The sequence below is a fragment of the Carcharhinus amblyrhynchos genome, chromosome 28 (genome assembly GCF_965287045.1).
Source record: "Carcharhinus amblyrhynchos chromosome 28, sCarAmb.v2.hapA, whole genome shotgun sequence".
Classification (NCBI taxonomy): domain Eukaryota; kingdom Metazoa; phylum Chordata; class Chondrichthyes; order Carcharhiniformes; family Carcharhinidae; genus Carcharhinus; species Carcharhinus amblyrhynchos.
The window spans coordinates 9,474,604-9,497,624 of record NC_137351.1 but is presented as its reverse complement, the minus strand read 5'-3'; the positions used below and the strand labels follow the sequence as shown (position 1 = coordinate 9,497,624).

Sequence of the window (23,021 nt, the reverse complement as noted above, 5' to 3'; positions counted from 1 at the left end):
GCCACTTCTCTCGTTGAAATATCCAGCTCAAAGTGCAGCACTCTTTGAGAAAAGACCACTCCTCTTCAACTGTTATTCATGAAAGCTCTGATTTACCAATTAATGAACATTAGAATCTCTGCAGTGCAGAAAGAAGCCCATCAAGTGTGCACTAACTCTCCAACAAAATATTTTACCTTGGCCCCGCCCCATCCCCATAACCCCATCCCCATAACCCCATCCCCATAACCCCATGTATTTACCCTGCTAATCCCCCTAATTTACACATTTTGGGATGAATTTATAATGGCTAATCCAACTAAACTACACATTTTGGGATAATAAGGGCAATTTCCTATGGTTAATTCCCCAAACCTGCACACCTTAGGACATTAAGGGGCAGTTTATTATGGCTAATTCTCCTAACCTACACATTTTATGACATTAAGGGGAAATTTACTATGGCTAATCCACCTCATTTGCACATCTTTGGACTATGGGAGGAAACCCATGCAGACACGGTGAGAATGTGCAAACTCCACACAGCCACCCAAGGCCAGAATTTTAACCAGATCCTTGGCGCTGTGAGGCAGCAGTGCTAACCACTGTGCCACCGTGCTGCACATGCTGAAATCGGAGATAAACAAAGTCATTTTAAATTTGCTGACAAATTTGCTATCCTGATTTCTGCCCTCTGAGGGCTAGTGTTCTCAGCTTCACTTGATGTGCTGCCTGGAATGATTCTGTGGCGTCAACATAATCACATTCGCATCTTTATGTGCCCCTAACCTGCACGGAGCACTGCTGCTAGCAGCACTTTCAGGATTATTACCATCGCTGTTTTTTTTTGTTTTTGTTATTAGCTGAAAAGTGTTCTATGCCGAGAGATGTTATGAAGAAAGTCAGCTGGAGTTGCCACTCCGCTGCTTGTCCTGTAATCTCGGATGGAAATCGCCCAGGTGTAGATGTCAGGACGTGATGCCTTGTGTAGTTGAATAGAACCTGAGTGAGGCACTAATTGCTGGTGCCAGGAGGTTGCAGCCCTCAGAGGAAGGCCAGGGGAATGGTGAAAGATTAGAGACACTACAGGCTGCACCATAACTTCACTCCCACAGAGAAGCCATCAGAACCCCAACCTCAAATGTTGTTGTCATGGAAATAGTAACTGAGGTTCTTTTTTTCTGTAATTAATATCTTTCTTATGCCCATTTATATCCTCATGTTCATTCAGCATCTCACTATAAATGTTGTAACCCTGTATTGTGTTGAATTTACATCGCAGAACAATTCCCTATTGTTCATACTGAACACAAGCCTCCTCCCTACTTCAACCCACCCTGCAACATGTCCCTCTATTCTGTTTCTATTCTGCTAAATTACTCTTACCTGGGCAGCACAATGGCAGAATGGTTAGCACTGCAGCCTCACAGTACCAGGGATCCAGGTTCAATTCCCGGCTTGGGTCACAGTTCGTGCAGTTTGCATGTTCTCCACGTGTCTGTGTGGGTTTCCTCTGGGTGCTCCAGTTTCCTCCCACAGTCCGAAAGATGTACTGGTTAGGTACATTGGCCATGCTGATTTCTCCCTCAGTGTACATGAACAGGCACCAGAGTGTAGCGACTATGGGATTTTCACAGTAACTTCACTGCAGTGTTAATGTAAGCCTACTTGTGATCCTAATAAATAAACTTAAACTTATGCATCTATTCCAGTGGTTCCCAACTAGCACGTAGTGGTACACTGGTGAGCTGTGAAGACCCCCCCCCTCAAGTGTGCCATGAAGAAAGATTCAAAATTCATGTAATTAAACTAAAACTAATCTCAGCAGCTCTGACGGCATCTGTGAGGAGCGAATAGAGCCAATGTTTCGAGTCTAGATGACCCTTCATCAGAGCACTGACAAAGGCTTATCCAGACTCAAAACATTGGCTCTGTTCTCACCACAGATGCTGTCACATCTGCTGAGTTTCTCCAGCATTTACTGCTTTTGTTTCAGATTCCAGCATTCGCAGTGTTTTGCCTTTATCTTAGAGAAAATAGGAGGTATGCCTCAAAATATTTCTACAGTATGGAGATGTGCTGTGACGTATGAAAGATTGAGAACCACTAGTCTATTTAACTGAATCACTAAATTCTCCCGCAGTGTACCCAAACAGGCACCTAGGGGATTTTCACAGTAACTTCATTGCCTACTTGTGACACTAATCAATAAACTTAAACTTAAACATGCTAACACATTTAATTGTTAAGGGATACAGGGGTGAGGTACTAAATGGATACAAAATTGGCTTGATGACAGAAGCCAGAGGTTGTAAAGGGTTGTATTTCAAATTGGAGGCTTGTGACCAGCGGCGTCCCTCAGATTCGGATGAGAGTTTAGGAGGCATGGTTAGTAAGTTTGCAATTGATACCAAGATTGGTGGCGTAGTGGACAGTGAAGAAGGTTATCTCAGATTGCAACGGGACCTTGATCAATTGGGCCAGTGGGCTGACGAATGGCAGATGGAGTTTAATTTAGATAAAGGCGAGGTGATGCATTTTGGTAGATTGAACCAGGGCAGGACTTACTCAGTTAATGGTAGGGCGTTGGGGAGAGTTACAGAACAGAGATCAAAGCGTACATGTTCATAGCTCATTGAAAGTGGAGTCATAGATGGACAGATTGGTGAAGAAGGCCTTCAGCATGCTTGGTTTCATCGGTCAGAGCATTGAATACAGGAGTTGGGACGTCTTGTTGAAGTTGTACAAGACTTTGGTAAGGCCACACTTGGAGTATTATGTACAGTCCTGGTCACCCTGTTATAGAAAGGATATTATTAAACAAGAAAGAGTGCAGAAGAGATTTACTAGGATGCTACCAGGACTTGATGGTTTGAGTTATAAGGAGAGGCTGGATAGACTGGAACATTTTTCTCTGGAGTGTAGAAGGCTGAGGGGTGACCTTATAAAATAATGAGGGGCATAGATCAGCTAGATAGTCAATATTTTTCCCAAAGATAGTGGAGTCTAAAACTAGAGGGCATAGGTTTAAGGTGAGAGGGGAGAGATACAAAAGTGTCCAGAGGGGCAGTTCTTTCACACAGAAGGTGATGAGTATCTGGAACAAGCTGCCAGAGGTAGTAGTAGAGGTGGGTACAATTTTGTCCTTTAAAAAGCGTTTAGACAGTTGCATGGGTACGTTGGGTATAGACAGATATGGGCCAAATGTGGGCAATTGGGACTAGCTTAGGGGTTTTGTAAAGAAAGGGCAGCATGGACAAGTTGGGCCGAAGGGCCTATTTCCATGCTGTAAACCTCATATATGATTCTGAGTCTATAACATGTTTGACATTCTGACCGTTAAGGCTTATCAGGAAATTGCAACCTCTACTGGCTGATTATGGTACTGCTGCTCTGGACTGAAAGGGTGCATCAGAAGTGTCTTTTCACTATGTCAACTTAAAAGCAGAAGAAACTGGAAATAACCATGCAGTTCCATCCATACCCGATAAGAGAAGGGCTAGATTAACATTGCAGCTCTTCACTCATTGCCTTTAATCACAGCTCCCTTTGCTGACAGGTTTATGGTATTTATCCACCGTCTTCCATTTTCATTATACAATTGGCATTTTTTAAAATGAATTGTTAAGGTTGAGTTGAATAACTGGCACGGTACCTCACACTGAGCTCTGTTTCTTTTCAAGAATCCTTCAAATTCAATGCTCCGTCACATCAAAGGGGAGATTTAATTCCTGCTGCTAAGTCACTGTGCTGCATTTATGTTGTGCAGTGTGACTGCTCTAAAAATACGTACCTGAGGAGGAAAGGAATGACTTTTTGTCAGGCTGGCATTTCCCCTGGAACCTGCAGTGATCGTTCGGCTCGCAAAGATTTCTTTCTTTCTTTTTTGTTGAGGTTGAAACTGCTTACTATGTTAAGAAATACCAGAGTAGCATTGCTGCTGTCTCAGTGTCACACACAAAGGATTGAACCTCAATTTCTTGTGGTAATTCGTATTGTAAAGGGATAGATATTGCCTAGGATAATGGGGGTTACTCCCCCCCACCCAACCCCAGCTTCACATTCATCTGAGGGGGTGGCGGGGGTGGCGGTGATGTGGCTCCAAAAAAAAGCAACACTTCCTACAACACAGCATTCTCTCAATACTGAACTGAAATCATTGTATCATACAATCCCACAGTGCAGAAGAGGCCATTTGACCCATCGAATCTGCATCGACTCTGACAGAGTATGTTACCCAGGTCCTCTCCCCCGCCCTTTCAGAGGAGGTGGCGGAGGCAGATACAGTTACAACATTTAAAATACATTTGGACAGGTACATGAATGGGAAAGGTTTAGAGGGATATGGGCCAAATATGGGCAAATGGTAGTAGTTCAGTTTCAGAAATCTGGTTGGCATGGACAAGTTGGGCTGAAGGGCCTGTTTCCATGCTGTGTATCTCTATGATTGTATAACTGTAACCCTACCTATTTTACCATGGCTAACCCCAACTAACCTATCCAGTTTGGGACACTAAGGGACAATTTAGCATGGTCAATTGAACTAACCTACATACCTTTGGATTATGGGGGCACCCAGAGGAAACCCATGCAGACATGGGGAGAACATGCATACTCCACATAGACATAGTGACCTGACGCTGCAATTGAACTTGGGTCCCAAAACTGTGAGGCACTGTGTGCATGGGTTATATATATGCCAAAGTGGGGTTTGAACTAGCAATTTCTAAGTCAGAGTATTACCCACTGAGCCATTGTTAATGTGTGTGTGTGTTGAACAAACAAAGAAAAGTTTGCCAAATGTCTCTTCATGCATATCTGGTTTGTTTAACAATGCTGCTTCTATGAAGCGTGTCTCTCTTCCAACTATAACGCTGTGTGATGTATGTATAAAATGCTGCTATCTCCAGTTGCTTCCTTACTAATCCAAGACCTGCCATATCCTTCCCCGCTCTGGTAACCTCTCCACAGGCTTGGCATGCCTATCATCCACTATAACTGCAACATCGTGGAAAGGTAAATGAGATAAAAGACAATGGGGTTAAGACCATGACCAGCACTCTTCCTGTGTCGATGTTTAATGTGCCTGTTCCTAGTTCTTCTTGTGCTATTTTAACACGATGTTAAACAGGTTAACACCAGCATTGAAATAGCACAAGCCGGATAGTGTATGTTCTGTTCCTGTGTGCGAATGGTAGTGCTTATTAATTTTATTCTGTTTTGTTCCCTGTTCTGCATAGTTGTGGCAGCTTCACACTTTTATTTTGTTCTTATGTTCACACTCCGCAGTCCGAGGTGCCTTTTTTAATCTTTTCACTCCTGTCTCACCACAATAATAGTGACAGTTTGCAGAGAAATATCTCGGGTAGGGTGTTCATTTGATTTCCAACCTTCTCACAGGTTACGCTCACCACAATGTGAACACACAATGCAATCCCCACTTCAACTCCTGAAACCATGCAGGAGGGAAGGAACCATGTTTACTTCTTGACTTTCTGATCTCAGCCAGAACCCGTGATAAGGTTATCTGACCTCACTGTCTCCGACTGTGATTCCTCCCATCCAACCTGTGGATAGCAACTGAAGACTGGCTTAGCCTTTGCCTCCATCGTTGAACAGCCGTTACGTACCCCCATTAATTCGGCCCAGGTATATAGAATGACCAAAGGATGGAATCACTGATGGTTACATGAACCAAAGGGCCCGTGGGTCAGTAAGATGTCAACACCCTCAGGAGTGAGGGGAAGGGGAGTTTTGGGATGCAGTGGTGTTGAGAGGGAATAATGATTACACACTAGAACCATAGAAACGTTACAGTGTAGAAAGAGGCCTTCCAGCCGATCGTGTATGTGCCGGCCAGAACAAAACCAAGCCGCTCATTTTGACTCCATTATCTAGCACTGGGTTTGTAACCTTGCAGGTTCCAGCAGGGTGACACAGTGGCACAATGGTTAGCACTACTGCCTCACACCGCCAGGGACCCGGGTTTAATCCTGGTCTCAGGTCACTGTCTGTGTGGAGTTTGCACATTCTCCCCGTGTCTGCGTGGATTTCCTCCAGCTACTCCGGTTTCCTTCCATAGTCTAAAGATGTGCGGGTTAGGTAGATTGGCCATGCTAAATTGACACAAGTGTCAGGGGATTAGCAGGGTAAATATGTGGGATTACAGAGTTAGGGCCTGGGTGGGATTGTGGTCAGTACAGACTCAATAGACCAAATGGCCTCTTTCTGCACTGTAGGGATTCTATGATTCTCTTCAGATGTAGATCCAGATATCTTTTAAATGATTTGAGCATTTCAGCCTCAATCACCAACTTAGGCAGTGAATTCTTGCCACCCTCTGGATGGAAAGGTTATTCCGCATGTCCCCTCTAATCCTTCTACCAATCACCTTAATCTGTGCCCCCCTATAATTGATCCTTCAACTAGAGTCCTTGTAATTATCTGCTTTAGGCTGCCAGCTTACCATCATATGGGCAGCCCGAGAGACTCATATCAGGATATGGGGAGGCAGTGGCACAGTGGAATTATCACTGGGCTAGTAATCCACAGACCTAGGGTAATGCGCTGGGGACTCTGGTTCGAATCCCATGATGGCAGATGGTGAAATTTGAATTCAATAAAAGCCTGGAATTAAAAGTCTAACGATGACCATGAAACCATAGTTGTAAAAGCCCATCCAGTTCATTAATGTCTTTTAAGGGGAAGATATTTGCCGTCTTTACCTGGTCTGGCCTACATGTGACACCAGAGCCACAGCAATGTGGTTGACCCCCTGAACTGCCCTCTCAAACGGAGGGCAATTAGGAATGGGCTGTAAATGAGGGGCCAGCCAGCGACACCCATATCCCATAAAAATGAATGCAAAAAAAATACCATCGCTGATATTGAGAGGGGAATGTTGTGATGGGCACCTTGAGTGAGTGACAAACTGCACGAGTTCAGGGCTTTGGTACAATTGCTCAATCGTGTTTGCTTTGCATGGATTTGGCTGCTTAGTCTTTGGGAACTAAGCCAATAGCACGTTGGATGAAGATAATGCTCTTGGGTTGCTATGTTGATTACATTTGACTGCTAATTAAACCCTAATTTCCTTCTTTTACAATTCAAATGTTTTCTTGCTTTGCCGTGGAGTGTGATGTACCATATGGACAGAAAGATCCCAGGTTCAAACCCAGACTGTGCATTGGCCGGGGATGGCAATAGGACCGTGCATTGAGGGGGTGGGGGATGAGGGAAGAGGCGGATTAAGTGAGGGAGGTCAAAAAACAATCAGGATCCCAATCAATCAAGGTGGCACAGTGGTTAGCACTGCTGCCTCACAATGCCAGCGTTCCAGGTTCAATTCCAACCTCAGGCCACCATCTATGCGGAGTTTGCACATTCTCCCCATGCCTGCATGGGTTTCCTCCGAGTGCACTGGTTTCCTCTCACAGTTCAAAGATGTGCAGGTTAGGTTGATTGGCCATGTTAAATTGGCCCTTAGTGTCAGGAGGGTTAGCAGGGTGAATGCGTGGGTTTGCAGGAATAGGGCTTGGGTGGGATTTTGGTCGGTTACAGACGCAATGGGATGAATGGCCTCCTTCTGTATGCTGGGAATTCTATGAATGATCTTGTGTTCCTGGGCTGGGATCACTGCAGTTGCTGCAATGAGCAAATACAGCGGAAATTGGAATTGAACTTTGGCCAACCTGGCGCTATTATTTAGGACGGGATTGGCTGCAGTGCCCGTGTATTTATTCACCTGAAAAAAAAATGACAGGACGATATTTGTGCAAATTTCTTGATGCTTGCTGTTGTTTCAGATCTCCAGAACTGGATCACCCAATCCTGAGTAAAGTGGTACGCATTGTGGCCTTTGCTTACCCGTATCTCTTTGATAACATCCCACTGTTTTATCGGGTAAGTTTGTGAGCAAGCGTTAATGGGAGGGCGAAAGGGACATTCTGCAGTGAGCTGGCCTGGTGGTTGTTGTTCCCCATTAGTCCTCTTGAAGCTATGGACTGAGATCTGCTGAGAAAGTGTGGGAGTACATAAAGGTTTCAAGTAAAAGCTTTAAAAGTTTAACACTGACTCCTGGTAAATTACCCAATTAAAGCACCAGCTAATTGAGCTATAAGATGAGGACCAACCCAGATTCAGCTCCTTGGTCTGTGTTAGACCACAAGTTATAGGAGCAGAATTAGGCCATTCGGCCCATTGAGTCTGCCCTGCTATTCGATCATGGCTGATAAGTTTCTCAATCCATTCTCCCATTTATTCTCATAGCCTTTGACCCGCTTACCAATCAAGAGCCTGCCTAGTTCTGTCTTCAATACGCTCAATGACCTCCACAGCTTTCTGTGGCAATCAGTTCCACAGGTTCACCATCCTCTGGCTGAAGAAATTCCTTCACATCTCAGTTCTAAAGAGTTATCCCTTTGTTCTGAGGCTGTGAGCTTATATTCTAGTCTCTCCTACTAATGAAAGCATCTTCTCCATGTTCACTGTATCCAGACCTTTCAGTATTCTGTAAGTTTCAATACAATCTCACCCACACCCCTGCCCCCACATCCTTCTAAACTCCATTGAGCACAGACTCAGAGTCCTCAAACCCTCCTCATGCATCAAACATTTCATTTCTGGAATTATTCTTATGAAGCTCCTCTTGAGTTGATTTATCTCAGGTAGGCTGGTATGAGGAACATTAAAAATAATTTCACTGCCCCTGAATTGTGGCAAAGTCAGCCAGAGTTCCTGCCTGTAATAATTATCCAGCATCTGCTTTGGAAAGTGTGCCTTAGTGGGACCTGCTTGTGGAGGCCACCAGGAGGGATTAACTGACTAACACTTAGGCTGAGAACGTGATGCACTCCAGAATCCACACTCAGTGTTAGTGTAAAGAAAAGATATTCACCTTTTTGGTGGCCTCGCACAGACTCATAGGAAGTGCCAGTGTTAACCTCTTATTTAATTATTCCATGGGATGTGAGCATTATTGACTAAATTAACATCCATTTATGCTTTGTTGGGTATTTACTGGGCATTCATTATCCATCCCTAATCGCCCTTGCCAAGGGGGTGATGAGCCATCATCTTGAGGCACCATCTTGAACTGCTGCAGTCCACCAAATGTAGGTACATCCACAGTGTGGCGACTCAGGGATTTTCACAGTAGCTTCGTTGCAGTGTTACTGTAAGTCTGTTTGTTACACTAATAAATAAAATGAAATAAATAATATAAAAGAAAATGCTCTGCGCAAGCCTTCTCCTGGGTGTAATTCATCTAAACTATTTAGCAAACTATCTATTCCTTTTTCCCCCATGTACTTATTTAGCTTTCCCTTCAGTGGAAGGGCAGCCAGGATTGGGCAGTTAATGCCCTCATCTCAAACAAATGTTTTAAAAAAAAGTCTAGTCTACTTTCCCCAGCGACTTTGTGTAAGAGAGAGGCAACGGCCTATGGTAATATCGCTTGACCAGAAATTCAGCTGATGTTCTGGGAACCTCGGTTCGAATCCCACCACAGCAGATAGTGAAATTTGAACTTTTTAAAAAATCTGGAATTAAGAATCTACTGATGACCATGAAACCATTGTTGATTGTCAGAAAAACCCACCTAGTTCACTAATGTCCTTGAGGGAAAGAAATCCTTACCTGGTCTGGCCTACATGTGACTCCAGAGCCACAGCAATGTGGTTGATTCTCTACTGTCCTCCAAGGGCAATTAGGGGTGGGTAATATATGCTGGCCCAGCCAGCAACACCCATGTCCCATGAATAAATTTTTAAAAATTATCGCAGGAATTCTACCATCCCGCCCACCACAGGAATCGGAGCAGGCGAGGGGGAGACAATGGGAAGGATTTTCAGGTCTCAAGTCGAGTAAGGCCGTAAAGTCTCACCCTTGAGTTTCACATTCATACCACTAGGAACTTGGGCTACTCACACTGTAGCAGCTTTCAAGCCAAGTTCTGTTCTTTGTGGCGATTTCCAAGTTAGTGTTCTCACTTGCATAGGAACTAACACCTACATTATAAATAGCAGCCAGATTCAAGATCAGCTTTGTATAGGTGCAAAGCCTTGGAGTTTTTCCAAAATCAGAAAGCATCTTCCCCATAAATCTGAAAACCATTTTAAAGGACGGGCTTTCAACAAACACAAAAATCTCCGCTCACTCACCTGTGTAGCTACAGAACCAGTCATTCATCACAATGAGTTTATTATCACAAAGGCCAGCTTGGGGAGGCAATGACCTAGTAGTATTATCACTACACTTTCAGCTAATGTTCTGTGGGTATGGGTTCGAATCCCACCACAGCAGATGGTGGAATTTGAATTTAATAAAAAAGTATCTGGAATTACCAACCTGCTGATGACAATGAAACCATTGTTGATTGTCAGAAAATCCATCTGGTTCCCTAATATCCTCGAGGGAAGAATATCTGCCGTCCTTATCTATGCACAGAATCCTGCAGTGCAGAAGGGGGCCATTCGGTCCATTGAGTCTGCACTGACCACAATTCCTTCCAGGCCCTATCCCCATAATCCCATGTATCTACCCTAACTAGTTCCCCTGACACTAGGGGACAATTTAGCATTGCCAATCCACGTAAACCACACATTATTGGACTGTTCTGGCCTACATGTGATTCCAGAGCCACAGCAATGTGGTTGACTCTCAACTGTCCTCTGAAATGGCCTAGCAAGCCACTCAGTTGCAAAGAGGGCAACTCACCACCACCTTCTCAAGGGCAACTAGGGAAGGGCAATAAATGCTGGCTGACCTGCGATACCCATGTCCCTTGAATGAATAAAACAGAATTACAGTTCGAATGTGTCCAAATAACACCCCAAAACTCATTTCATTTTATTACCATTTGAAAGTTTCTGCCAGGTACTGTCTTTAATCACAGTGTTGGAAGGTTTTAGAATATAGGGTTGATGACAAATATAGATAGGAAACTGTTAAATAACAATGTGCAAAGCTGAAATGGATTGTACGTGGGAAAATGCAGAGTCAAGTTTAAATTGTTTTCAATAATTGAATTGCAGTCCGCCTGAATCAGTTTCTGTTTTATTTTTCTTTGTGCAGTTGTTCCTTTGCTCGGGGGAAGGTTGTGCACACAATGAAACGATTCCTATCCACTACAGGCACGTGGCACTTGCCTTCCTAACCTGCTTCTTGTTTGCCACACACTTACCTGAGCGCCTGGCCCCAGGGAGGTTTGACTATATCGGTAAGGAGCTCAGAGGAGTTGGATTCTCTGTTCTACAAGTTCAATGCCATCCCTAACTTAGTGACTCTTAAACTTAATTCCAGTGCCACCATTCCAAGAACTGGATGCCATCATCTCTTGGTCTGCCCAAAAGCGAGGGCAGGATGAGAGTAAGGAATCGGGTTTAGATGAAGCTTAAGGTCTGATGTTTACAAGTTGACAATGAAACCTTAGTAACCTCAGTAAATGACTGAATCATAATTGTTTCAGAAACATGACCCGCCAATCCGGTTCACAATTTAGAAACTTCTAGACAATTTGTTCATTAGCTGATTTAAAGCCAGGTGGGGTGTCACACTGGTTAGCACCGCAGCCTCACAGCGCCAAGGACCCAGGTTCAATTCTAGCCTCGAGTAACTGTCTGTGTGGAGTTTGCATGTTCTCCCTGTGTCTGCGTGGGTTTCCTCTGGGTGCTCCGGTTTCCTCTCACAGTCCAAAGATGTGCAGGTTAGATTTATTGACCATGCTAAATTAACCCTACTGTCAGGGGATTAGAGGGGTAAATATGAGGGGTTATGGAAATAGAACCGGGGGTGGGGGGGAAGGATTATGGTCGGTGCAGACTCGATGGGCCAAATGGCCTCCTTCTGCACTGTAGGGACTCCATGATTCTTTGATTCTATGAGGTATGTGCCAATCTTATGCCAAGGATGGTTGGTGGCGTATCTATGACTATCGGTAGTCACCACCTAGAGGGCAGCTCTTGAATCTTCCCCTCCGTCTCTCCCACATCTGGAATCCACTTGTAGATGTCCATTAACAGCTGTATTCTGTCTCAATATGGCATGGCACATTGGAGCAGCAGTGTCACCACAACAAACTGCCTTCGACCTCAGATAAATTGGTGAATTATCGTGGTAAATCGCAGGTGGATATTTCATTCACTGACGATAGGAACTAAACTGTAAGCAATGTACCTGATACTTCCTGACAAGTCTCGATAAACCCTCTAAGACGCCTGAGTTTAGATCAGTGTTATAGGCCAACTACCTGTCCATTGTCTTCCTTCAGGTAAACGCTAAGGAATGTGGAAACATGCTGTCCAATGAACAGTGAACCGACATGGAAATATTGATTGGACAACTGACCAACTAACCTTCTCAATGGCATTCCCTCTCTTTCCAACCTGTGAAAATCCCCTAGTCACCACATTCCGGCGCCTGTTCAGGAGAATTTAGTATGGCCAATGCGTGTAACCAGCACGTCACTTGGTCTGTGGGAGGAAATCAGAATAGCCGGAGGAAATCCATGCAGACACAGGGAAAGTGTGCAGACACCATGCAGACAGTGACCCAAGACGGGAATCGAGCCCAGGTCCCTGGCACTGAGGCAGCAGTGCTAACCACTATGCCACCCCATTTGTGACACAAACAAATTTGGAAGTGTATTTATTAATAATTACTAACAAGGAGGTCATTTTCCCTCCTTTCGTAGGTGGTCAACTAAGCGTCTGTGAGAAATTAAGAGCAGAAATGCACTGCTTACAAACTCCTTTCATTGATAAAAATGTTTTACAAGATTTTGAGACTGTTGTTTAATGTTTGCACGCATTGTAACAACTGTCTGTCTGAATGCATTGCCTTTCAGGTCATAGCCATCAGCTGTTCCACATCTGTGCAATCATCGGCACTCATTTTCAGATGGAAGCCATAATAATGGACATGTCATTGCGCCACTCTTGGCTCACCCTTCATGCGCCATTGCCCACTTTCATGAACACCATTGGCGCACTTGGTATTGCCCTTATGTTGAACCTCTTCATCATAGCACTGTTCTCACTGGCTCTGTACTGGACACCAACATTGCCTGACCTGAAGTACGCATACTTGCACAAGAAGTCCAAGATAGATTAGGATGATCCACCTCACCTTGAACTGGCTGAAGAAGAGGCCAAGACTTTCAACAGAGTACAAGTGCTCGAAGTAACACTGTGACATGGAAAAAGAAATGAAGTACATTCCTGTTTAAAATGGATGTGTCTCCCAAATGATAAGCTGTGCCTTTTAATGGGTGCGTGGTAATCTTTTAATAGGCTCACGTCCGGGGAAGTGGATATTTATATTACACTGTGCGTGTTTGACTCAACTTGGTCATAAATCTGCCTTTGGGGTAAGTGGAAGGTCAGTTCACCTTCAGTGGCCTGTGTTTCATCCCTGGTACTCGGGGAAACACCTCCTGCCATTAAAGATTGGTCAGAGCACCCTCGCCCAAAATCAGGAGTAGAAAATATCGTTGCATCCTTCCTTTGAAGCAGGATTGACATGCTGTGTTCAAAGAGGCCTGGCTTGGATAACAGGAACCAAAATGTTTTGCCATAGCTGGAGTAGTGGGGTGTCTGTCTCATTGGTGCCATTACGGGCTAATTATTAACTTTAATGCAAGGAGACTCCGTCATCACCAGTGAAGTACTGTGATAGGGAAGCTAAGGCTGGAATCCTAAAGTCCAGCCTTCAGGAAGCTGAAATAACCTCAATATTGCCTCCGGTTGTGGCTGTAAGTCAGGCACCGCTACCAATCACAAGGTTAAAATTTCCACCTTGGTCTCCAGTTTTTGACTGCAACTTTAGGAGTAAGAGAGCAAGTATCCAGGGATAACGTTCCACTGGAATCTCCTGCTATCTTTCCCTGAACTTCCAGCAGGGAATTGGGAGAGACCTTGAGGGAAACTCGACTGACTTGGTTTTGGGAATGGGAGGACCTGCGGACATGGTGCTACCGAGCTCCTGAATAAACTGCGCGGTGTGGGCTGAACTTTCATTCTCGGGTCGAAATCCCAGCATCGGAAACCTTCCAAAGGTCTCCTTTGGCATGACCCGGACTTGCCCGCTGCCAATTCTGTTGGGTGTTTTTCTGAATGGAGGTTTGCAACTAGTGGCATTCTGCAGGGATCAGTTCTGTTGTGTGTAATATATATAAACGACTTGGAAGAAAACATAGCTGGTCTAATTAGCAAGTTTGTGGATGATACAAAGATTGCTGGAGTTGCGGATGGTGATGAAGACTGTCAAAGAATACAGCAGGATTTAGATAAGCTGGAAAAACGGGCGGAGAAATGGCAGATGGAATGTAATCCGGACAAATGGAAGGTGATGCATTTTGGTAGATTCAGTTCAGGTGGGAGCTACAAAATAACTGGCAGAACCATCAGGAACATAGACACACACAGGTCCTGAAAAGTGGCAGCACAGATGGAAAAAGTGATGAAGAAAGCATATGGCATGCTTGTCTTCATTGGATGGGGCATCGAGTATAAAAGCTGGCAACTTATGTTGCATTGTATAAAATGTTGATTAGGCCACATTTGGAATACTGTATCCAATCCTGGTCGCCACACAGAAGAATGTGAAGGCTTTGGAAAGAATACAGAAAAGGTTTACCAGGATGTTGCCTGGTATGGAGGGTATTAGCTATGAGGAGAGATTGAATAAACTGGGATTGTTCCCCCTGGATAGACGGAGGCTGAGAGGCAACTTGGTAGAAGTTTATAAAATTATGAGGGGCATAGATAAGGTGAATAGTTGGAAGCTTTTTCCAAGGGCAGAAATGACAATTACAAGAGGGCACAAGTTCAGGTCTTTTGTATTGAAGTTGCAGAAAAGCTGCTTGTTTGCCTCCAAGCTTTCTCAGAAACAGTGGGAGATTTCTTTTGATTGCTGTTTGTTTGCTGTGCTGCAAACAAGAAGAGGAGGAATTTCTTCAGCCAGAGGGGGATGAACCTCTGAAATTCACTGCCACAGAAGGCTGTGGAGGCCAAGTCATTGAGTGCATTTAAGACAGAGATAGATAGGTTCTTGATTAGTAAAAAGATCAAGGGTTACAGGGGAAAAGGGGAAGATTGGGGTTGAGAAACTTATCAGCCATGATTGACTGGTGGAGCAGACTCGATGGGCCGAATGGACTAATTCTGCTTCTATACCTTATAGTTTTCTTTTATCTCCTAAATCGATCAAAGCAAGGGAAACGAGATACAGCCATAGAGAGAAGATTCCGCATTTTCTGAGAACTGTGACCAAAGGAATGTTCCCCTTTCAAAATGCACCCAATTTCCCTTTTCTAAGACCCCCCCCTCGATAATTGCGTATTCCAACTTCAGTTTGAAATAGGCTGATCTCTGAAAACTAGTATCGCTTCCTTGAATTTTGTGAGCTCCAGGTTTGAGCTTTAACAAGTAAATTGGGCTAATGCCCTGTGGAGTTTAGAAGTATGAGAGGTGATCTCATCGAAAGCTACAGCACTCTGAAGGGGTTTGATAGGGTGGACATTGAGAGATTGTTTCCGCTGGCCAGGGAATCTAAAACACAGGGTGGGGGGGGGCCACAGTCTCAGGATGAGGGGTGGGATCATTTATGACTGAAATGAGGAGAAATTATTTCACTAAAAGGGTTGTGAACCTTTGGAATTCTTTGCCCCAGAGCGTTGTGGATGCTTCATTGTTGAGTGCGTTTAAGGCTGGGATGGACAAGATTTTGGCCTCTCAGGGAATTATGGAATATGGGGGTGGGGGGGAAGGAAAATGGATTTGAAACCCAAGATAAGTCATGATTGTATTGAATGGTGAAGCAGGCTCGATGGGCCGAGTGGCCCACCCCTGCTCCTATTCCTTGTGTTCTTGTTCAGATATGCTGCTAGATGTGCATCACTGCTGAACAAGCCCTCGGATTGGACGCAAAGAAGATTTACTCATGGCACCAAATGTGAGGGACATCCGTTATCACAGAAACTGGGATGGTTTTCCTTAGAGAAGAGAAGGTTGAGGGGAACCAGAATATTAAAACTTAACAAGTGGATTCCTTTCTCAGTCCAGTGATTGTGTATGGTGTGCAACTCTGAACAGTTGCAGAATCAGCTTCTTGTCAAAGAAGGAAAAAGAGTGGCAGGGCAGGGGCGGGGGGAGAAACAACAGAAATAGTAAAAACCTTCCCGTTTGTTTCTGTTGGAAGAAATTGATGAGGTATGAAAAAGTTGCATTTATGTAGCACCTTTCCTGACCTCAGGAAGACTCCAAAGCACTTTCCAGTTAATGAAGTACTTGTGAAGTGGAATGGTGTAATGTAGGGAATAGTAATTTCGTGGTTGTAATCATCTGAGAAACAAAGTGGATAATTGGGCTTGTAATTGTATGAGAGTGTATGAGTACTTAACCTATTATCCATTATTTTAACAGAGAATCTATTCCATCCATCTTGAATGGGTTGCTTCTGTTAAAAGAATGGAAATAAAATTGACATAAACATGTTCAGCCTTCCGATACTAATATCACACAGAACTATCACACACTATCACACTGAACTGGTGTTCACGTTGTATTTAAGAGTTCTTGGGACCAAATTAGAAAACTAGTCTGCCAAAGCTCCAAACTCAAAGTCCCATTGGAAAACAGCTAGAAATGAAATACATTATGCACAACACTGGCCGGAGATTTCAGTTAGACCATGGGCCAGATCTTCTGTTGAGTCACCATCAGAACTCAACTGGCTTTCACTGAACCTATTCTCACTCGGACCTCTTGAGGAATGCATAGTTTAGCTGCCCTGTAATGTAGCAGAAAGTGGGGGGGACGAGTGAGACCAGCACCACGACCCCCACCAATGCCCCACCCCCCCGCTTAACCACTCAGTTTGATAACCACTTTAATAACAGAGAAGATGTTTTGATTTTGATTTTGATTTGATTTAATTTATTATTGTTGCATGTATTGGGATACAGTGAAAAGTATTGTTTCTTGCATGCTATGCAGGCAAAACATACCATTCGTAGTGAAGGAACTGGGAGGGTGCAGAATGTAATATTACAGTCATAGCTAGGGTGTAGAGGAAGATCAACTTAGTGCAAGGTAGATCCATTCAAGAGTTTTTACAGCTGTTCAACATGTGAAGGTCAACATGTAAGGTAAGTTGGTAGGGTGGTGGGTGGGGTCAGATGGTTGCAGTGGGGGTTGGATGCATGAACGGGGTAGTCAGGTGGGTAGGGTGGTCTGGCTATCGAGGAGCCCAGTGAAGGGCAATAGTCAGCACTACAGTTACAAGTGGTTTTAATACTTCTAACTTTTCGGGGGTAACTGCTCTGCTCAAGAGTCGCAACCATCCAAAGTTTCTGATTTAAGTTGGAGTTTCCGACAGTTCCAGATGTAGGATAATTGCTGAACGGAGCTTTAAACTTTCTGAAAAATTCCCATACAGTCCTTGCATAGGAATGTCCAGGGGTCCCCCGGTGCATCTTCTAAGGTGTAATCCCCTAGGGGAAAGGGAAGACCTGGGCTTTACATAGAATCCTACAGTGCAGAGGGAGGCCATTCAGCCCATTGGGCCTACACCGACCACAATGCCACCCAGACCCTATCCCCCATAACCTCATGTATTTACCCTAACTAGTCCCCCGACACTAGGGGGCAATTTAGCATGGTCAATCAACCTAACCAGCACATCTTTGGACTGTGGGAGGAAACCGGAGCACCCGGAGGAAACTCACGCAGAAACGGGGAGAATGTACAAACTCCACATGGACAGTGAACCAAGCCGGGAATGAACCCAGGTCCCTGGTGCTGTGAGGCAGCAGTTATAACCACTGTGCCACCATGCCTCCTGATTGGAAACAATCCAGTTACCCAATATGACCATGTTGGCATTCATGTTTCACACAAGCCTTCTCCCTGCCTCCTTTCATTGAACCCCATCAACCTTCCCCTCTTTTTTCTTTCTCCTTCAGCCATTTATCTATCTTCTGTTTAAATGCATTAGTGCTATTTGCCTCAGCTACTCCATGTGATGTTTGCTATGCTGTGTGATATTAGCATCTGAAGTTTTACCATGTTTATGCCAAGTTGCTTTGTTATTTCAAAATGTGAAGAAGGTTATGCGAAGGATGCCAATCTTTTTTCACAGCCCACTGATTTGCAGTATGTTTAATATATTTAATTGGCTCAGAATCTGTCCAGTCTTGTGTGAATGTGGGAACAAATTCTACATACCTCTTTTAATAGCATTGAAGTTTGCACTTTCAGTTCCTTTATGTTAAGTCCAACCTCCGAAGATCAAAGCACCCATTCACTTTTCAATGATTTACTCTCTGGTTAATACAGTTGCTGGGAATGTTAATCCCAGTGCAGTTTTCAAAGAAATTCCTGGATATCTTTGCATAGGTTAGGAGGTTTTGTGGCGCAGTGGTTAGTGTCCTGCCTCTGAATCAGAAGCTCTGGATTTGAGTCCCCAGAACTTGATGGCCAAGGGAGGTGGGTTCATAACGCAGCCAAACAAGTTGAGTGTCAACCTGCAAACCCTACCAAACATGCCAATGGCTGGCGGTAAGAGCAGGAGAGACTTCTGGTCAGCCACGCTTGATGTGGAGTGGCTCCTCAGGCTATTAGCCCCTGGCGACAGACTAGTGATCTGTTCCAGGAAGTACTGAAGGTACTTCAGTATGGAAACAGACAAAAGTCTGCCTTAGTGCACCACTAGGTTTGAGGGGAGAATTGGAATTGCACGAGTTACTTAAAGTCACTTTGCGATCTTGAAGATTTGATCATATGATGAGATGAGGCAGGGTTGATAGAAATGAGTTGTTTCCAATGATTGAGGGGGTCCAGAATGAGAGGGCATAGATCTATGATTTAATGGAAGAGATTCGGGATAAATGAGCAAGAGAAGTATGTTTCATACATCAAGTTGTGGCACGCACTATCGATCGAAGCAGAGACTGTGCCAGGATGTAAGACTAGATTCAATGGGAGGTTGAAAGCAATGGGAATAAAGGGTATGGGAATAAAAACGGCCAATGGGATTAGGACTACTTCTTTTGTGGAGATGAAGATTCAAAACAAACTGCTTGGGCTGAATGGACTGTATGTTTTAACTCTATGTATCCTTGATTTCACTGTCATGTTGCTGAAATCTACATCATGTTTTCTGCCACAGTTATACCTCTTTGGTGTTGGGATCTGACTCAATGCCTCAATTGCCCAAATAATTTGAATATGGGGATTGAGGGGGAGGGGTTTAACTAGTGCCAGAGTGTTTTTTATGCCCTCCTTTCCTTTAATCCTAAACTTCTTCTTCCTGGTGTCTCCTTCAAATTGAGCAAATAAATTTGGTTGGAATCTGAAGGATTGTTTCATTGCAAGGCCCCAGGTGATAGGTGGGGATCACCACACAAAATAACCAGCGTAAAATGACAAGGAAACAAGATGAAACAGATCAAGACTTATTGAATAGCGAACAAGAGAATTTCAAATGTTTGTATATTGTTGGAGGAAACGAAGGAGTTCCATAGATATAAGATCCTGGAAGAGAATGAGGTTGGATTAGGAAGCATTGTGATGAGATTTGTATAGGCTGGGATTCTCCAGACTCACGTGCCTCATTATTGCTGCCAGTGAGAATGGAGAATTTGGTGCTCAGCCATTGACAGCTGCGGGACTGGAAAATCCCAGCCGTGGGCAAGGTCGGAGAATTGAGCCCAAAAGCTATTGAACAACAGGAATACATTTTAGATACTATCTTACCTTTATAGAATAAAGGGTTTGATTATTTATTAAATTTGGAGCAACAACTTAGTTCAAGGGCAATGCACTTTTGGTTCAATATTGCAAATTAGATAGTTTTCTCTTAAAGTGCTCAGTTTTAAGAATCAGCTCTTTAAGAGATTTTATTAGATTATTGATAAACTATAACCATGATGAATAGTGATGGTAAAATCGTGCCTAATTGCTCTGAAACAATAAAAAAAGATTAGGAGGTTATTAGTATATGTATTAAAGAGATGGTTAGATGTTCAGCTCTGGGACCTGAATTTGAATCCAGTACGGATTGTTGCATTGGAAATCTTCTTGGTTTTTGACAGTGGGTGTTGATCTTGAGTGTTCTTGGTGTAGGTTCTATGGGGCATATTGCCCCTAATTTAGCACTAAATTGGCAGTCTGACTCTGAGAGGTCTCTGATCTCTCCCTGTCAACCGTCAATCAGGTGAGAACTGGGGAGATGAAATGTTGCACTTGTACTTTACTGAGTTTGAGATTGAAGCATGTTGAGGCAGAATAGCTACACAGAACTCTCTCAATCTGAACTGGCGCTAACACCATGGGTTAGAAATTTATTTTGAGCAGCAGCAGGTTGGCTGCCTCTTACAATGCCAACATCCTCTTCTTTGGCTCCTTTCAATAGCCAATTCCATTGACTGCAATGCATGTAACAGGTATGATAGCACCTAGACTTATATTCGCATTCAAATCAGATTTCTACCCCAGGTGCTTTTAGATAGAAAGTGTTCCATTCCCCTGCATTGACCTCATAGAAATCCACACCAAGGAGACCATTCAGCCCTCTGTATCCACGCTGGCCAAAATAAACCATCCTGCCTAACCTCCCCTTTCGGTCTGCATAGCTCTTGGTTTCAACACTCCAAGCCCAAATCCAATTTTTTTTTGGATGTGATGAGGGACTTTGGCTGGAATTCTCCCATCCTGCCCGCCACTGGAATTTTAGCGAGTGGGTTGCGGAGAATGTGAAACCCCGTTGATGGTCAGGCGGGAATTTCCGGCTTTTAGACCAGCACAGCTGAAGAATTGCGCCCTTTGCTTACACCACCCATTCATGCTGAGAGTTCTGGACCCTCTTCAGTGAAAAAGAATTCTGCTTTATTCCCCTCTCATCATTCTACCAATAACTTGAAACCTGCTCCCCCTGGTTACAGAATCATGGAATCATAAATTATGTTAACAGTTATCAACCACTTTAGTGAGCACACAATATGCCTAAAAATAATACAACAAAAGCACATTTGCTGTTAAAACAAATGAAAGGAATACTTAATATGCCTTAGAGAGCTGCAGACTGATGCCATTTAAAAGAAGCTGATGCTCTTTTGTGGAAATAATGGGGTACAATTACAGGGGGTGTTTAAATGTAATTATGGCTAAAGCACTATTGATTAATCATGAGAACTGGAACTGGTTTAACGGCCAGTATTGATGGCTTCTGAAGTAACCATTTCTTTCATTAGTAATACAGAAAATAGATTAAAACGCCTCTTGAGTGCTTCATCAGTCCTGTAATTTCAGGAGATTCTTCCAGTTTGCAAGAGCCTAATGCGTTAATCGCTTTGAGCGAATGAACCTCTGCTCTGCTAAACAAGCGGAAACTGAAGCCCAAAGCCTTAGCCCAGTGATATTGTTTTATGGGTGGGAGAGTCTTCCTCGGACAATAGCTGGAGTTGATTGCGAGGGGACAGAGAATGAGAAGGTTGAAGATCAGGGTAGGAAATAATTTAGTGTCTTACAAGCAGAGGTAGGAGTACGCGGTACACCGTGCGATGGTGGCGCAGTGGTTAACACTGCTGCCTCACGGCTCCAGGAGCCTGGGTTTGATTCCCAGCTTGGGCGATTATCTTTGTGAAGTTTGCACATCCTCCCCAGTGTCTGCATGGGTTTCCTCCGGGTGCTCTGGTTTCCTCCCACGCTCCGAAAATGTGCAGGTTAGGTTGATTAGCCAAGCTAAATTGCTCCTTAGTGTCCCAGGATGCATTGGTTAGAGGGATTACCAGGGTAAATGTGTGAGGTGACAAGGATAGGGCCTGGGTGGGATTGTTGTTGGTTCAGATTCAATGGGCCAAATGGTCTCTTTCTGCATTGTAGGGTTTCTAAATTGACACAGACATGAAAGCACTCTGTAAATTGGTCTCAAAACCTCTTGGGTTTTGTACAGAATTTGGGATAACTCCAGCTCTGTACAAACCTTAAAGACCAGATTCTCTGACCTCACCCACAGCCAGACTTCCCCCATCCCGATGCAGTGAACGGACTTTTGGTTGTGAGCCAAATTCTCCATTTTCATTGGCAGCGGCAGCGGGGCGTGAATGGCCGGAGAATTCCGGCCTAAATCTTTGCCAGCAGGCCTGGGAAAGTTGGGAAAATGGCCCATTGTTTTAATCAAAGCAGAGATGGTGGCTTAGAGGAGTTGTCACTGGTTTTAGTATTCAGGGCAATTTTCTGGGTACACGGGTATAAATTCCGCTACGGCTAATGGGGAAATTTGAATTCAATAAATACTTTGGAATTAAAAGTCTAATGATGACCATGAAATCCTTTTACAACGATGGATTGTTGTGAAAACCCTATCTTAGAGGGAAGGAAATCTGCCATCCTTACCTGGTCTGGCCTGCATGTGACTCCAGATCCACAGTAATGTGGTTGTCTCTTAACTGCCCCCTTAAGGACAATTAGGGATGGGCAATAAATGTCGGCCTAGCCAGTGGTACCCACATCCCATGAAGGAATGAAAAAAGGAACGTTGACATTCATGCACAGAGGCCAAGCTGTGTACTTGCAAAGGCCTGTGTTTATTTATTTATTTTATGCTTCACCCTATCTCATGCATGTCAGCAAAAGCACACAGCAAGATCCCACAGTTGTCAATAAGATGGGTCACCAGTCTATTTTTAACGTGATAGGGAGCAATGTTGGTCAGGTCATCAGGAGGATTCTTTACTCTTTGTTACATACAGTCATAAGATCTTTAATGCTCATCAAAACCAGCAGAGCAGGGTTTCAGTTTAAAATCTTCACCCAAATGGTGACTCCTCTGGCAATACTGAAGCATCAGACTAAACTGCTTGAGTGAAACTGGAACCCACAAGTTGATGACTCTGAGGCACTACCAACTAAGGTTGCCAACTCTGGCTGGACACATTCCTGGAGCTTTGCCCAGTCAAAGAGCCTTTTTCTAATGAGCAAAAGTGTTCAAAGGAAATGTGGAAAAAAAGCTCATGTTTTTCAGGAACTTTCCCGGTGAGTTTT

The 23,021-nt window shown here is 44.0% G+C and overlaps 1 protein-coding gene across 2 annotated transcripts in view; it reads left to right on the top strand.

The window, feature by feature from the left end:
- paqr5b (progestin and adipoQ receptor family member Vb) overlaps positions 1-15,526 on the top strand; it is a 92,774-nt gene extending 77,248 nt beyond the window's left edge. For both annotated transcript variants that reach the window (XM_080214210.1, XM_080214211.1), the window contains 3 exons: positions 7,785-7,881; positions 11,053-11,197; positions 12,824-15,526. In XM_080214210.1, coding sequence (XP_080070336.1) covers positions 7,785-7,881; positions 11,053-11,197; positions 12,824-13,089 — 508 coding nt within the window. In that variant the 3' untranslated portion in view covers positions 13,090-15,526. The remainder of the gene's footprint in view (positions 1-7,784; positions 7,882-11,052; positions 11,198-12,823) is intronic.
- The last annotated feature ends 7,495 nt before the right edge of the window (positions 15,527-23,021 follow it).